The sequence below is a fragment of the Bombyx mandarina genome, chromosome 06 (genome assembly GCF_030267445.1).
Source record: "Bombyx mandarina strain Sakado chromosome 06, ASM3026744v2".
Classification (NCBI taxonomy): Eukaryota; Metazoa; Arthropoda; class Insecta; order Lepidoptera; family Bombycidae; genus Bombyx; species Bombyx mandarina.
Window position 1 is genome coordinate 1,678,556 of NC_143213.1, and position 17,107 is coordinate 1,695,662.

At 38.8% G+C, this 17,107-nt stretch overlaps 1 protein-coding gene across 1 annotated transcript in view; it reads left to right on the forward strand.

Annotated features, from left to right (window-relative positions):
- The window catches only part of LOC114239970 (uncharacterized), a 41,678-nt gene extending 25,876 nt beyond the window's left edge, over positions 1-15,802 (forward strand). The window contains exons 2-11 of the mRNA XM_028170414.2: positions 2,341-2,502; positions 3,804-3,966; positions 5,500-5,621; positions 9,854-10,098; positions 10,997-11,148; positions 11,416-11,545; positions 12,023-12,160; positions 12,629-12,774; positions 14,167-14,294; positions 15,197-15,802. Coding sequence (XP_028026215.2) covers positions 2,341-2,502; positions 3,804-3,966; positions 5,500-5,621; positions 9,854-10,098; positions 10,997-11,148; positions 11,416-11,545; positions 12,023-12,160; positions 12,629-12,774; positions 14,167-14,294; positions 15,197-15,264 — 1,454 coding nt within the window. The 3' untranslated portion in view covers positions 15,265-15,802. The remainder of the gene's footprint in view (positions 1-2,340; positions 2,503-3,803; positions 3,967-5,499; positions 5,622-9,853; positions 10,099-10,996; positions 11,149-11,415; positions 11,546-12,022; positions 12,161-12,628; positions 12,775-14,166; positions 14,295-15,196) is intronic.
- Positions 15,803-17,107: the final 1,305 nt, after the last annotated feature.

Genomic DNA, 17,107 nt, shown 5'->3' on the forward strand with positions numbered 1-17,107 from the left:
CACATTCACACACACGCACACACACAAACACACACACATACGTACTACATTCTTACAGCACTGAACCGCTGACTTTTATAAGACAGGTTTTCCTAGCATGAAACTCAGGGAATATTGTTATTGTGTACCTCATAAAAATGCCATGTTACACTGTTATACTAGTGTTATTATACTAGTGACTATAACTCACGGGTGCTGAGAGCACGTTCCGCAACTGACTTAGTTCAACTTACGGCCAGAAATCGTGTACAATCTCTAAAATGAATAATATTTAGCCGTCGTCCAATTGAATCCATAATTATCGTAATATGAACCAATTGTCGCCTAAAGTTACGGGTTCTTTTAACAAGTGCCACTTAAGATAACAAGCGCTAATTGCTAGTCTGAAAACGTAAGCCAGTAAAACATAGGAAGCTTTCTCTGTTCGTGATTTCTTCACAATTTACATAATTAAAGAACAGTCGAAAGCCGATTTGTCTTGGCGCTGGATGAATTGGAGCGGATTTTTTGTTTTATTACATATTTGGCCGAAGTTATCATGGCCTAAATAATTAAACGTCCAATGCAATCGTATCTTGCGATGCAACGGTGTTCGAATCCCGCAGATGGGTACCAATTTTTCTAATTAAATACGTACTTGACAAATGTTCACGATTGACTTCCACGGTGAAGGAATAACATCGTGTAATAAAAATCAAACTCGCAAAATTATAATTTCCGTAATTGCTAGTGGTAGGACCTCTTGTTAGTCCGCGCGGGTAGGTGCCACCACCCTGCCTATTTCTGCCGTGAAGCAGTAATGCGTTTCGGTTTGAAGGGCGGGGCAGCCGTTGTAACTATACTTGAAACCTTAGAACTTATATCTCAAGGTGGGTGGCGCATTTACATCGGAGATGTCTATGGGCTCCAGTAACCGCTTAACGTCAGGTGGGCTGTGAGCTCGCCACCAACCTAAACAAAAAACAAAAATAGCAATATAAAAATGGAGGGATATGCTATCCATCGTACAAGTATGTGTACCTTTTTGCATAACGAAAAACTGTTTGTTTTCCCTATCGATCTGCTGGTGGCCTCAAGGGGCTATTCTGGATACAACCCTAACCGGTGTCCAAGCTCATGGGGCTAAGTTTGAGGAATTTACTAACATCTGCTCCAACAAGAGCAGTGCTTCGCTCAAACTACCACTGAATCAGAATCGCGACACCTTGAGAAAATCCGGCTAGATACTCAAAGGGTCTTTAAATTAAGTTACGCTTCGAATTTTTGATTGCTCTGACCAGTTCAGAGAGAACGGTGACCGTCCGTATACCGAAAAAAAGCACCGAGGGTCGATGTGGAAGATCCGAATGCACATGTCTAGGACGACGGCAGGTGTTTGTTGCCCATTCGTCTAGATCGAGGATGTAACTAGCGCTTCTTCTTCTTCGTCGCTTTCTTCATTGCTGAAGGTCGTGTCCCTGAAACTCGACCGTTGCCTGTCTCGTGAGCTGTTTCCATCTCGTCCGGTCCTCAGCTGCTCGAATGGCGGTTGCGACTGGCAACCCAGTTAGAGCGGTTACTTGATCACACCAACGGCTAGGTAATCGGCCGCGGGGTCTCTTTCCTTCTACTTTGCCCGTCACAATCACTTTGTCCAAGTTATCTGACTGTCGGCGGGCAATATGACCGAAGTAGCTGAGGATCCTCTGGTAACAGATTGTTGAGAGCCTGACTCGGATGCGAACTAACTAGCGCTTACGATGGCTAAATAAAAACTGGTGCAGCGCTTAATTGGTATAACATCTGTATATATAAAAGTGAATTGCTGTTCGTTAGTCTTGCTAAAACTCGAGAAGGGTTGGACCGATTTGGCTAATTTTGGTCTTGAGTTATTTGTGGAAGTCCAGAGAAGGTTTAAAAGGTAGATAAATGTGAAAATGCTCGGAATTAAATAAAAATAACATTTTTTTTTCCTTTGATGTGTCCTGCGTCGGACGGATTCTTTTGTTTGTTTTAAGTTTATTTTATACAAAAGTTTAGGTCTTTTATTTATCGATTGAGGCACTACGAAGTCTGCCTGGTCAGCTAGTGTAATAAAATTAATTTTTGTAATGTCCCTGCCTTTTCTAATGGCAGTGCTATCATGCGTGGTGCTCTGAAGTCTAATAACTACTTATTTGTTACAAGTATAATTCGACTTGATTTCTAAATTGGGCTATAGTACTGGCCGGTCGCCTCTATGAACCGTATAGCCTCAACTCAAGTGCACATCATTACAGAAACACAACGATAATTATTAAAGTCCCAAACCAAGATGGTCCTTGCTTACATTCCTTGACAATGTTTTTTTCTTGTTCCCAGGGTTCGGCAAATTCAACCTGCTCGTCTTCATGCTCTGCAGTAGCATCATAGCAGCCATGGTCTTCGAGCTTTACTCCGTATCATATCTCGTGCCGGCTAGTGCCTGCGAGCTGAACACCACCAGTACGCAGCAAGGATTGATGGCTGGTCTCCCATTAATCGGTAAGACAATATGCTGTAATTACTGCACAGTTCAGACTAACTTATAACTACACTTGAGACCTTAGAACTTATAGCTCTAAGTGGGTGGCGCATTTACGTCGTTGATGTCTATGGGATCCAGTAACCACTTAACGCCAGGTGGGCTGTGAGCTCATCCACTCTTCGAAGCAATAAAAAACACTGAATTCAATATTTATGGTTATGGTATATGGCTGAGCTAGCCCACGTCGCTTTTGATATTAAGCGGCTGTCAAAGCCTATAGACAAGGTGATTACTATGACCCATGAGAAATGAGGTCTTAATCTCTTGGAATCCAAATTTTCAGGCGATTTTAAATCCAATATTGATTGTACCGTAGATTATGTTAATGTCATTGGAAGAAGAAATCTTAGCTATTTGAACAAGTTTTGTTTTTGTGAGAAATCAGCTTCTTTATTAGTTGGCAATTAAAAAGATGACATTTAAATTGTTTCACTGAAATCGCATGTTCATTCTTCAGTACGAAATGAAAAGACACACGTCATATTTTTAACAACCAATTAATTACTGTCTCTTCTGAAATACAAAAAACCCTTTCCCAGTAGGTATGTAATTTAAAAATAATTATCGAGAAATTATCTTATTAATCCTTGATTGTTACAAGAACGTGGTTGTCATTGTCAGATTTAGAACAATAAGCGTAAACCCGTGTACAATTAAAGTGCATTCAGATTAAATGAGCAATGCATCCATCAATGCACAACAAATACGTAGAGTGATTCATGGCAAACATTATTCTTGAAATTCGAATTACTAGTGGCCCCGCAGTAGTCGAAATTCGACTATAATTAACTGAAATTATAAGTTTAAGCATTATTATGGCTCTATTGTCAAACACTATTATAATTCGATAGGTAATATAAACACAGTATGTATTCGCCAAAACTGCACTATAGATCAATAATATTAAAGACAAACAATATCAATCTATTTTCAATTCGACCACAGACTTTAAGCAATAACAGAAGTTTCACAATTGACAGTAAACAAATAGTATATTTTTATGTATGTGTTGTGTCAAATATATGGTAGGCTGTGTAATATTTTCTTTATTGATTTAAACTATCTTTTATTCATTAATTAAAAAAAATTAGCTTTGTGCACTCCTTCTCTATATTCTCTATAAGTGTGAGAAATTTCATACTCCTCCGTCCGCGCAATTTTCGTAAAAAGGGGTACAAAGTTTTTGCTTCACGTATTAATATATAAATTTGTGTAATTTGCATCGTCCCTTTGAAATGCCATCATTCCCTTGTTACAGGTGTGATCACAACCTCACACATTTGGGGGTATTTAGCCGACACTCGAGGCAGAAAAAAGATGCTCTGCATTTCCATGATCATTGGCTTCGTGGCTGGTTCTTCAGCAGCTTTGGCCCCCAACTGGATCGTACTTAGCATACTAAAGTTCCTGTCTTCGGCTGCGTAAGTACTGTACCATTATTTGAGATGGAATTTCAGATCAAGTACTAGACACATCATCATCATTGTCCTGCTCTTCTCCCAGTCACCTGGGGTCGGCGCAACATGTTTTCTCCTTCCATACTCTTCTATCATATACCATTTCTTCGCTCACTCCCTTTTTACCCATATCGTCTTTCACACAATCCATCCATTTCTTCTTAGATCTACCTCTTCCTCTATGTCCTTCCACATTCATAGTTAACATTCTCTTACCAACCTCATTTTCATTTCGTCTCATCACATGTCCATACCATCCCAAACGCGCACTTCTCTGTCACAGGTGCCACTTTCAGACTTCCTCTAACTAAACTAGTACTAGACATAAGGAAATATACTCTGGCTATTTAGGGTTCAATATTAAGATAATATCTTTTCACAGTGGATGTTGATATGAACCATACTTTTGGTACTTAAAGCTACAACGATATTATTAAATCCTTTGTATTTGTTGAACTAGTTTTTCATAGTAGATAAGTTTATAAATATTCCTCGAATCCTGGTCATGCAGGAGCCAGTCACCGTCGACGCCTAGACGATAGACACTTCTTACGGATCCATCAGATCCAATAACCTTTGTATTAGACGCCTTCATCTCTAACGCTAGGAGCAGGTTTAAGGACCTCGGTAACCGTACTCGTCGATGATCGACGTGCAACCTAACCCATGCACCAGCCCGCTGAGTTTCTCGCCAGATTTTCTCAGCGGGTCGCGATTCCGATCCGGTAGTAGATTCATTCGCGAAGCAGCTGCCCTTGAGTTGTTAGGTCTTCTTTGGAGGCGCTCGGGCAGCTATTAGCAAATCCCACCCCTCCTGGCTGAGTCTTTGCTCGCCCACCTGTCCTGGTGAAACTGGAAAGGCCTCCGGGCAACCAGTAATCTTTCAATCATAAAAAAAAAAGTTTCAAATACCCATAACACAGAAGAAAGCCGTTTAAGCGATTGTTTAAATTATAATTGTAAATAGACATGCTTTAACAAAAACCGACTTCAAATAGAAAAAAGATTTTCCAAAATAAATGAATATACACTAAAAACAATAATCATCGAAATCGGTTGGCGTGATATTGAGTTATTGAGTTATTCATCTAATTGTCGCGCACGTAGAAATGCAAATTTAAGACTTATATGGTTTTCTCATGGATACCATTATCAGAACTGGACTAAATTGAAATGGAACCACACGGGAAACGTCAGCTTTCCAATAAAAAAAATCATCAAAATCGATTCACCCAGTCAAAAGTTACAAACACAAAAAAAAACATACAGTCGAATTGAGAGCCTTCTCCTTTTTTTGAAGTCGTTTAAAAATATGGTTATTGCACCCTTCAAACCTAGCAGCCAGGTCAAAAAGTATCAACCAGTGAGGGTTTCCCTTAGCGTCGTGTTAGTTTCCAGACCAGAAATAGGGTATCTTCATCTTACAGCTTACAATTTCATCATCACATGGACTAAGCGAAGAACCACTTTCACTCCATTGTCCTCTTCGCCTTTCAGGGTATCGGGATCGTCAGCGTTGGCCTTAGCACTGATTGGGGAGTGCACTCCTGCGATACGCCGGAGTACAATGCTACTGCTCACCACCAGCGCGCTGCTATCGAGCACCGGGGTCATGGCCAGTGAGTATCGTTAAGAGCTGTTTCGCGATTTTACCCAAAAACGTTGCCAACACTAAATCATTTCCTAATATTCACACTATCACACTTATAATTTTTATTTCCCAAACTTTATTATAAGAGTTATGACAACTACGACTTCCAGAAATTAACTGGTTCCATATCATTGGTGGTAGGACCTCTTGTATCCGCACGGATAGGTACCACTACCCTGCCTACTTCTGTCGTGAAGCAGTAATGCGTTTCGGTTTGAAGGGTGGGATAGCCATTGTAATATTGAGACCTTAGAACTCATATCTCAAGGTGGGTGGCGAAATTTACGTTCTAGATGTCTATGGGCTTCAGTAACCACTCAACACCAGGTGGGCTGTGAGCTTGTCTAACCATGTAGATAATAAACAAAAAACTTTTCGAATTGATTTAAAAATACTAATGGAAAAATACAATGATATTAAAATTATATTATAATTTATAACAAAAAAATCATAGTGAGTGCTGATTTGTGAAAAGTCGCTTTGTAAAATGGGTGACACGAGCCCACACTCCTGGCTGAGCTTCTGCTCGCCCACCTGTCTTGGTGAAACTGGAAAGGCCTCCGGGACACCAGTAATACTTCAATCATAAAAAAAACGAACCCAAAGTCGTAGATTCGATCAAAGATTGTTTTCACTATGAAATGTATAAATAATTAAATTGATAGCGCTTTCTGTGTCATACCCGATCCTGTAGACCGAATGGTAAACAGTCGACGTCGCGCTAAGCACGTCATTACGGATCTTCCCGATCCATTAACGGTGCTTTTACGCACTACAAGCACCGGTCACCGTCCTCGTTGAAACCGTCGCTTGCGACGAAGGGCTCGGCGAGTGAATTAACCCATAGACACAGCCCACTGAGTTTCTCGCCGGATCTTCTCAGTGGGTCGCGTATCCGGTCCGGTAGTAGATTCTGCGAACCACTGCTCTTGCTAGGGCCAGTGTTAGCAACACTCCCGGTTTGAACCCCGTGAGCTCACCTACACGCCAAGGAGAAGCTGAAATAACCTCTTAAGGCTATCCGCATAGGTAGGGAAAAAAATGGCTTTCTGTGTGATTCGATGAAATTCAAACAACGAGATCTCCAATAAATTACTAGAAACTTCCAAAGAAACATTGATTCGTGACAAATGCGGCTGTATTGCACACGTTTTCGTACTGTAATATCTCTGTTCAATATAATATAAATACGCAATTTTATGTAACGCCATTTTAAATATTTAAAATGTGAGCTGGTCGTCTTAAAAGTATTTTACAATTACATTACGATTAGAAAAAAAATGTTAACATGTAACGGGTAGCTATCATTAAACACAAGATATTTGACAGATGCCTGAATCTCGCTAACGACATTTTCAGGATAAGTGTACATATTATACAAATTCCCTATACACAATTCCAATTACGAAGTCCCATGAGACAGATAAATAATAAATAATAATAATAAATAAATATTTACTAACAATCACGCCACGTTAACTGGTCCCGTGATAAGTTCGTATAGAACTTGTGTTACAGGTACCAGATAACGAAATAAATGTAAGATTTTTATTATACACATACATATATTTAATATACATCCATAACCCTGGAAAAGAAATTTATATTTATCATACAAATATCTTCCCTTGGCGGGATTCGAAAACCCGCGACCCCCTTGTGTAGTGACCATGTCACTTACCACTACACCAGACGGCCGTTATTATTATGTTATTGTGTGTGTGAATTAATTGTGTAATTATTTAGATTGATTGTGTATTTTTTAATAATGTTTACGACCATGAACAAAAAATTATTATTATGCGAAATATAGGTTCTAAGAAGTGTCAAAAGGGACTTCGTAATTGGAATAAGAGTTATAAGAACAAGATTCGGACCATCGGTCTGCCCGAGCAATTAGCCCCGCTCGGTAGAAGTTCTACCTTTGTTGTTTACATCAAAACACATACCACACCGATTCTGCACCAGTCAGTTTGGTTTTCTACCTTAACACTAAGACTCGCGCTGACTTGCCCGGACGGGCTCTTGACGCTCACCTCTATTTTTGCTATTTTTACAGCTGCTAGATTATCACAAAACCATTCATTGTGCTTCAAGTTGTTATTGTAACACTGGCAAGTGTTATGTTTTTTATGTTTAGTATGAATTATGCTATATATTTAAGTATTTTGTTTATTAGTATTCAGCTACGGCGTAGAATTATGATACGCTGAACACAGAAATAGCGCGTTTTTAAACGCGACTATTTTTAAGCTATGACATAGTTCTTTTTTAGTTCTTTTAAATTAAAATGTTTAAATTATATAAATTAAAATAAATATATTCACCAAAAGTATTAAAATTATTACAATTACGCACTCACGATCCTTTTTTTTGTCATGACAAAGAATAATTTTTTGGCTTAAGTTGGTGGATAACTTTACAGAGAAGCAAGATAGATATATATAAATAGACCTTAAACAAACAGAGATAGGCAAGTTTCAATAAAATAGATGGCGGGGGAATAGAGGGCCCATGTCAAATAGCTATAGTCCTTGACACGGACAATTTAGAGTACAAAATCCATGTCAAGTGGTTGTTTACAGGACATCTCATTTCATGATACTGCATTGTGCAAACTGGCGGGTTCAAATTGGCATTCCCCACCATTTCTCATACCCTCTCTCCCTCTCACCCTTTCTACCACGTAAATACGTCACAGCAGAATGCGTGCTTCCAACACGTGCGCACTCACAATACGCGCAGTCTGATAATAACACATGCGACATTTTCTATCAAATTACATTATGATAACGAAAACGTAAAACACAATATTAATGTAATAAATGCTTCAGACATTTATCTTTGTGTGTTCAGTTAAAAAAATATTTCCACTACCGAATATGAAAAAAATGATAAAATGTATTTAAGAATTAAATTACGTTATAAATTAAATTAAATAAATGCACGAAATGAGACTGTAACTTTTATCAATGCTTTGTAAATAAATGAATAGTTTACACGACAGTAAATCGTGAGTAAATATTTAATGAGCTTGACGTAGTCATATTCTCGTAATTCTAAATTAGAACCGTTGCTTTGTGTGTGCAAGCAAATTTGAACTTTACTTTCAGTGCATTAGGGAGTGAAGAGACGCAGACTAGACGGTCACCTAAAAATCGTTTTGTTTTCAGTAATTTCAAGTATAATCAGCCCGCAATGCATCGTGAAATAAATCGGTAGCGCCTAGAGACAGTAGATTTCGGGTGTCATTTGACTATTTTTAGTTATTTCATATATTATTATAGTATGTATTGCAAATTTCATAAGATTCGTGAAATTCTTTTTTAGTGGTGACGAGATGTAGCTTTACGAGCTTGGCATGCAAACTAGTCAACAAATAACCATTCAGTTGAATGTAAGTCGGAAAAACGTGCCAAAATCGGTCAAAAGTCTGTCATGTTGACTGTTTTCTTTGACCATCGCGCGGTATTGTAAACTTGGGACTGTTACGGAAAGGTCAAATAGTAAATAAAAAATATTATTTGAGCTTCATGTGACGTTTAAGATAGCGCATTCGACGAAAAAAAACCAAATTATTGTAAAGATAATTCTTGGGTTCTGCACCACAATAACCCGTTTTTTTTGTTCTTTTTTTTTCTACCAAGCTGATGGTCTTGAGAGACTATTTCAGTGTAACCTACTCGTTAAGGTGAGCTCAAGGGGCTCAAACATGACGACGTTGCTAACACTAACCCTAGCGAGAGCAGTGCTTCGCAGAATCTACCACCGGATCGAAAACGCGATCCAATAATGGCCTTCGCACAAGGCAATCGTTGTGAACGAATTTTTGGCCAAAAACTCATCAAATACCTTCGAGAAACCACCTTATTCATTAGATATGGCTTCAACAGACTTGTTTCTTTTTCCTAAACTCAAATTACCACTTTCCACCGGTTTCCGTTCGGTAGGAGATATAAAGGAAAATTCGCGGCGAGAACTAAACTCAATTTTGGAAAAAAGGGCTTAAAGGATGTTTTGATGTTTGGATTATTCGTTGGCGTTAGTGTATAAGGAGCATACTTTGAAGGTGATAAAATAAATTTGGATGAATAACTAACAATGTGTATGACAGTAAAAACATTTAGGCTAAGAATAAAAATCATAAATGTAAAATGAGAGCTAATTAATATTATCTAAATGAATTACTTTTCTTTCCAGTACTCTCGATACCGATTCTGCCAATGAAGTTCTCCTACTACATTCCGATCCTGAACATCCACTTCAACTCCTGGCGCCTTTTAAACCTGATCTTCAGTCTGCCGTGTGCTCTTAACGCGATCGGTTCGATGTGCTGTTATGAAAGTCCAAAGTATTTGCTGAGCGTTGGAGAAGATGAAAAAGCGTTGGAGATACTTCAGGGAATTTTTAAGCATAACAGCGGAAAAAGCGCAGATTTTTACCAGGTATTTCCTATTATTGATATTTGTAGGTCTAGAGTAGCGATTCCCAAAGTGTGTCCTAACTTTGGAAAGTTCTGGACAGCAGTGTCAGTTTTATAAATATATGCAACAAAGCAACCACTTTTAATGGCTTGACATCCGTATTTTTGATATACTTAGGTATTTAGTATCATATAGTCTCTTGTTTACGAGCTCCTGTAATAGCAGCATCCTAAGTCTACTATCAGATCAATTCCGACATTAATATGTCGTCTTGCGTGATGAAGGGTTAGGGTGAAGGGGGTGGCGCCATTTACCTCATTAATGTCTATGGGCTCTAATTACGACTTCACACCAAATGGATCGTGAGCTAGTTCTCTTCTAAGCAGCAAAAAACCGAAGGAGCAGTATTGTAATCAGCCTAGTTAATTTTCTAATTCCCCTAAAAGTTTTGTTGTAGCATCAAATTTAACATTTTAAAGTATTTGTCAGCAGCAGAGTTATATTTTACTTCGTTGAAAGGAAAGCTACACCTAGCATCAAAAACCAAAACCTTTATCATGTATGTCAGTAAAAATATAAACGCTTTAAATACACTGAGAGTCAAGTACAACCATCAGATAGATCTTGATACTAAACACTGGCATTAGAAAACAAAAAAAAAACCATCATTTACGTATTTTCTACATCTTATGTCATATGAACTACGTATGGACTTGCAAACCTTGTTTGAAAATATTTGACACAAGTGGTTTTGCTTAATAAGATTCCCCATCATTGCGGATATCATTCAATAACATTAGGCTACTAATCTTGAGCACTCGTGCGGCCTTTTTTCCGATAACCCAATCTCTAATATATCAATCATGCGTAAAATTCACTGAACCAATACCAAAAGTAATAAGTAAGTTTACATTTTCAGGTGGAATCAATAGTTCTAGATGAAGATACCGCGAATAAGAAAGCCAAGGGTTTCTGGCAGGTGCTTGCCGAGCAGACGCTACCCTTGTTCAAACCACCGCTACTGAAGAGTACACTATTACTCGGTTTCATGTTCATCTTAGTTTTCATTTGGTAAATATACTTATTAATCTTGATAACCGTAACGACGAAATAGCGGCCAAGCAAATACAAATGGCAATCTCTGCTTTATCGTAAGATCGTAATAATGCTTTCGGAGCTTTGAGAAGCATTTTTGGGAGATCTTATTTCCCACAACAAGATCAATTAGAAGGTGTTACAAGTTAAGATTCACAAAATAAAGACACCGCTAAAGCTATAATCTTACTAGCAAAATCGTACAGTTTTTGTCAAATATAAAAATTTTATTCTTAATTTCAGCATAAACTCATTCTTAGTTTGGCTTCCATTCATGGTGGACGCTTTTATGTCTTCGGTGGAGAAAGGATACTCTGGCATGACGATGTGCGAAATGATTAGGGTGGCCAGGAATGAAACCAACCTGGAAGAGGTCAGTGGCAATATCTTCGTTACATTTCTGTCTTTATCGAGGGGTAAAGTGTTTGTAGCATTCGTTTGAAAAGATCAGGTTTAATCCCTTTGCATTGTAGAACAATAATTCTGGTTAAGGCCTACTTGCCTTAATTTTTCAAAGAAGTTTGAACATTTAAAAGTAAACTTAACCCAAAGATTACCAAGGAAATGCTCATTTGACTTCAAAGGCAATAAAAAACCTGTGTTCTTGGTCAACAACTTACCACCGTTTTCTTATTACTGCAACAAAGTCCTTGGCTTATTCGAACTTATTGCATTGTTTTTTTTTAAAGAACCTTGTTCTACTTACTATTTTATATAAGTTGTTATTCTTTTTAAATAGATCTTTGATTCTTGAACTGAATTACTTATACCATTCTTGATTGTATCAATATCAAACTGAACACTGTTAACTTAGAGATATTTGTTCTATCAAACAATTTCCATTTTCCAGACGAATTCCACTTGCTCTATGAACAGAGTGGCCATGACCATGGTTTTCGGTATCTGCATAGTTCTGGCCGTGTTGAACGTGGTGGCTAGTGGCGTAATCAGCATCATAGGCAAGAGGAGACTATTTATAGGCATACAGGTAAATTCCATTGTTTAACTACCCGCATACATTAATCAGGCGATCGATAGGCGAACGCGGAGAAGAAGATCACATTTGAATAATAAGCATAGTGCACTTAAGACATGGATGGAGTATGTGAATGACCATATGAGAGAAAGGAGTGAATGTTGCGATGACGGCTAATAGAAGAGAATGGAATAGAAAAATTCACTATGCCGTTCTCACTTTGTGGGATAACGTGGAGAAAAAGAAGAAGTGCATTTAAAGATGATGGATCTTAATAAGATGTATGTGACCGCGGATACATTCGATGGATCTCGGTCATCTCAAGCTACTGTCGCTTGTTTGTCATTTTACAACACTTCTAAGTCTATCTTAAGTAGTGCCCATAAGTAATATTATTTTTGGCACAAGGATTAGCGCACTCCGTCCACAATAATACTTAGGTCCGATTTAAGCTATGATGGTCATTGAAACTCTCCGCAGGTGATGGCCGGTGTAAGCAGTATCTTACTGAACGTGAGCTCCATGTGGGTAGTAAGCGCTCTTCTCTTCATAGCGGTTCTATCTGATGTCATCAACTTTGGATTCCTGTCAGCATTCGCTGTGGACCTGTATCCAACTTTTGTGAAGTAAGTGAGATAGGGCAGACAATGAGATGAATATGATACTTTTTTTTTCCTACCTAAGCTGATAGCCTTAAGAGGCTATTTCAGCGTAACCTTAACTAGTAGGTTAGCTCACGGGGCTCAAACCGGAGTGATGCTAATACTGACCCTAGCAAGAGGAGTGCTTCGCAGAATCTACTACCGGATCGGAAACGCGACCCACTGAGAAGATCCGGCGAGAAACTCAGTGCGATGTGTCTATGAGTTAATTCGCTCGTCGAGCCCTTCGTCGCAAGTGACGGGTTATTGTTAGCACTTTACATCGACAACATTGAAGTAGGAACTATAAAGCAGCGAATAGCGAATGCCTAGTACATTCTTATCGAGCGAAGTGACTGTGGCGGTCTTCAAATCCAGAGTCAATTGGTACCATATTTTCTAATGAAATACGTACTTAAGAAATGTTCACGAACGACTTTAATTCTAATTATAATTTGTGTAAATACTAGTAGTGAGGCGTCTAGTGAGGGGGCTCGGGTAGGTACCCTGCTTATTTCTGCCGTGAAGCAGTAAAGCGTTCCGGGTTGAAGATTTAGGCAGATGTTGAACTATAATAACTGAGACTAAGAACTCATGTCTGAAGATGGGTGGCGGCGTTAACTTTGTTGATGTCTATGGGCTCAGGTAACCGTTTAACGCCATGTGCACCGTGACCTTGTTCACTCATCTAAGCATTACAAAACTATCCTCCTTGTTTTATTCTAATACTAGAAAAACTTGGCGTGATATTTATTCGTTAATAACTGAATACCAGATTAATGAAGTATTCACAATACATATTTAAAAAAACAATGAAGACATAATCATACTTAACACTAAACTGTTAAACAGATTGTTTTCTGTTTGTTTATTTGTACACGCTGATCTCCACAATGAATGAATGGACGGCAACGATTTGATTACGGTGTTTTTAATTATATACCGTGATGGCTTGAGTTTAAAGATAGATTTTCATTGCACTCCAACGATTGGAAGGCAGTCAGAAATATACAAGAAACTTGTTATGAGATACTGGTGGTAAGACCTCTTGTGACTCCGCACGGGTAGGTACCACCGCCCCGCCTATTTCTGCCGTGAAGCAGTAATGCGTTTCGGTTTGAAGGGTGGGGCATCCGTTGTAACTATACTGAGACCTTAGAACTTATATCTCAAGGTGGGTGGCGCATTTACGTTGTAGATGTCTATGGGCTCCTGTAACCACTTGACATCAGATGGGCTGTGAGCTCGTCCACTCATCTAAGCAATAAAAATAATAACAATAACTTGGTGTACTTCTGTATAAGGAACATCAGGAACATGTGATGTGAGAAAAAGCTTACGGAATTCGAATCTATAGATGACCATGTTTGGTTCCAGGGCGAAGGCCATATGCCTGATGGTGATGCTGGGTCGCGGCAGCACGATCCTCGGCATCAACGTGCTCAAGAGCCTCATCGAGACGAACTGCGAAGCTGCCTTTTATCTATTCGGAGGGATCACTCTAGGTACGATTTAAAATAATTATCTCCCGTAAGCTTAGCGAATAGCCACCCAAAGTGAGTAAGTACCCTGTGGTTGGTACGAGTTTTTTAACATTCTCGATAGCGTAAAAGTTAACCCAAATTTTGATGGGATTTGAACGTTACAAATTTGAGTTAACTTTTACGCTATCGAGAACGTTAAAAAACTCGCACTAAGCACACTGTAGCAAATAGTCCGGCTGCGAAAAGAAAACGGTCGGATTCCTTACTGTATATAGTTAGTTATATATAAAGTCTTAAATCAATCTGATCAAAAGATGAACGTTGTGTATTGAATAGAAAAATAAAATGAATAAAATCCTCCGCATCGTCCCATAGAAGACGTCGTGGCCTAAAAGATAAGACGTTCGGTGCATTCGTGTTGAAGCGATGCACCGGTGTTCGAATCCCGCAGGCGGGTACCAATTTTTCTAATGAAATACGTACTCAACAAATGTTCACGATTGACTTCCACGGTGAAGGAATAACATCGTGTAATAAAAGTGAAACCCGCAAAATTATAATTTGCGTAATTACTGGTGGTAGGACCTGTTGTGAGTCCGCGCGGGTAGGTACCACCGCCCTGCCTATTTCTGCCGTGAAGCAGTAATGCGTTTCGGTTCGAAGGGTGGGGTAGCCGTTGTAACTGTACTGAGACCTTACACCTTATATCTCAAGGTGGGTGGCGCATTTACGTTGTAGATGTCTATGGGCTCCAGTAACCACTTAACATCAGGTGGGCTGTGAGCTCGTCCACCCATCTAAGCAATAAATAAAAAAAAAAGGAACTTTATTCCAAAATACAAAAAAACATAATGCTCTATAACTTTTCTTTTTACAAACACTTAATCAATCAGGACGATGAAAATTAATTTCTTTTGTTTCAGCCGGTGGACTCTTCGGATTCCTGCTTCCTCCAGACGGGAATCTATTCAAACAGAAAACTAAAATCTAATGCCATAATAATTGAATATTTAAATGTAGTTGTAAATAAATTATGTAGTTATAATTTATCGAGAATAAAACGCGAGCTTCATGGGTAGATCTTCGAAGATAATTTTAAATCTGTAAAAAGTTAATGTGTATACTGTGACTGGAGATAGTCCGCGATCACACTCTTTCTAGAGATGAGCAGTGGATGCACTGGATCTAGAGATGGGCAGTAGATGCCTTGGATCTGGAGAGACCAGCGGATGCACTATGGCTAGAGATGAGCAGCGGATGTATTGTCTCTGACATTATTTATTGGTTACTAAAATTGACCAAGATGTATGTTTAGCTACAAAACAAGCCCGTTTTTATAAAAAACCCTTCGGAGAATTTAATATTTGACCATATCATATACATAAATAGGTATTGAAAAATCACAAAATAATTTGAACTATAATTCTTTTGAACTTGTGCCGAATGTGTTTGGTGTGTGTTTACTGTGTTACAGATGCATGAATGTTTGTAGAAAACTAATTTTAATCAATAAATAAATGTAAAACTTACAATAATTGTATTAATTTTCTTTTATAAACGATTTATATTTTAATAAATTAAAATAGTAATGTTTTCCCCTCAATGGAGGCTTGAGAAGCGTGTTCGGCGTATAAGTTGTAATAATAATTGCTGAGAACAAGTGAACAACATTTAATTCGTCGTAGCCTAAAGGATAAAATGTCTGGTGACATCGTATCTAACGATGCACCTGTGTTCGAATCCCGCAGGCGGGTACCAATATTTCTAATGAAATACCTACTTAAGAAATCTTCACGATTGACTTCCACGGTGAAGGAATAACATCATGTAATAAAAAGCCAACCCGCAATATTATGATTTGCGTAATTACTGGTGGCAAGAACCTCTTGTAAGTCCGCACGGTTAGGTACTCCCTCCCCGCCTATTTCTGAGGTAAATAAGTAATGCGTTTCGATTTGAAGGGTGAGGCAGCCGTTGTAACTGTACTGAGACCTTAGAGCACATATCTCAAGGTGGGTGGCGGCATTTACATTGTAGATGTCTATGGGCTCGAGCAACCCTTTAACACCAGGTGGGTTGTGAGCTCATCCTACCATCTAAGCTTAACTATAATCAGCTTAGTCAATAAGCATAACTATGACATTGCTAAAATGCAAGAAGACGATGACCAATGTTAAGTTCGCCTGACGGCAGGTACAATAGTGACTCAACTGCAAAGTTACATTTGTTTATTACAATATAAATAAAAAAAGATGTGTGGTGTCGTGGGAGACCGGATTGGAACGAAGTTCCTTATTATAAAAATATTAATTTTAGGTTCTATTCGAGGTATAAAGAAAATAAAATTGGAGGTTTCGCAACAACCCACGGTCATTCGGTAACGTGTGAACTTATTGTGGTACACTTCACTCACGGTTGTTTGCATAAGAGTTGTGTATTGCGCAAACGAACGCTCTGAGATCGTGGCGACAATGCGTACTGACCGGACTTCTAGATTTTTCGTATGAGACGAGATAGAAATATGGAAAGAACGTCTCGACCGAAGCAAGTCACGCCCCAAGCTATTGTCTATATTTATATACATATTTTTTTTATTGCTTAGATGGATGGACGAGCTCACAGCCTACCTGGTGTTAAGTGGTTACAAGAGCCCATAGACATCTACAACGTAAATGCGCCACCCATCTTAAGATATAAGTTCTAAGGTCTCAAGTATAGTTACAACGGCTGCCCCCACCCTTCATACCGAAACGCATTACTGCTTCACGGCAGAAATAGGCAGGGTGGTGGTACCCACCCACGCGGACTCACAAGAGGTCCTACCACCAGTAAAT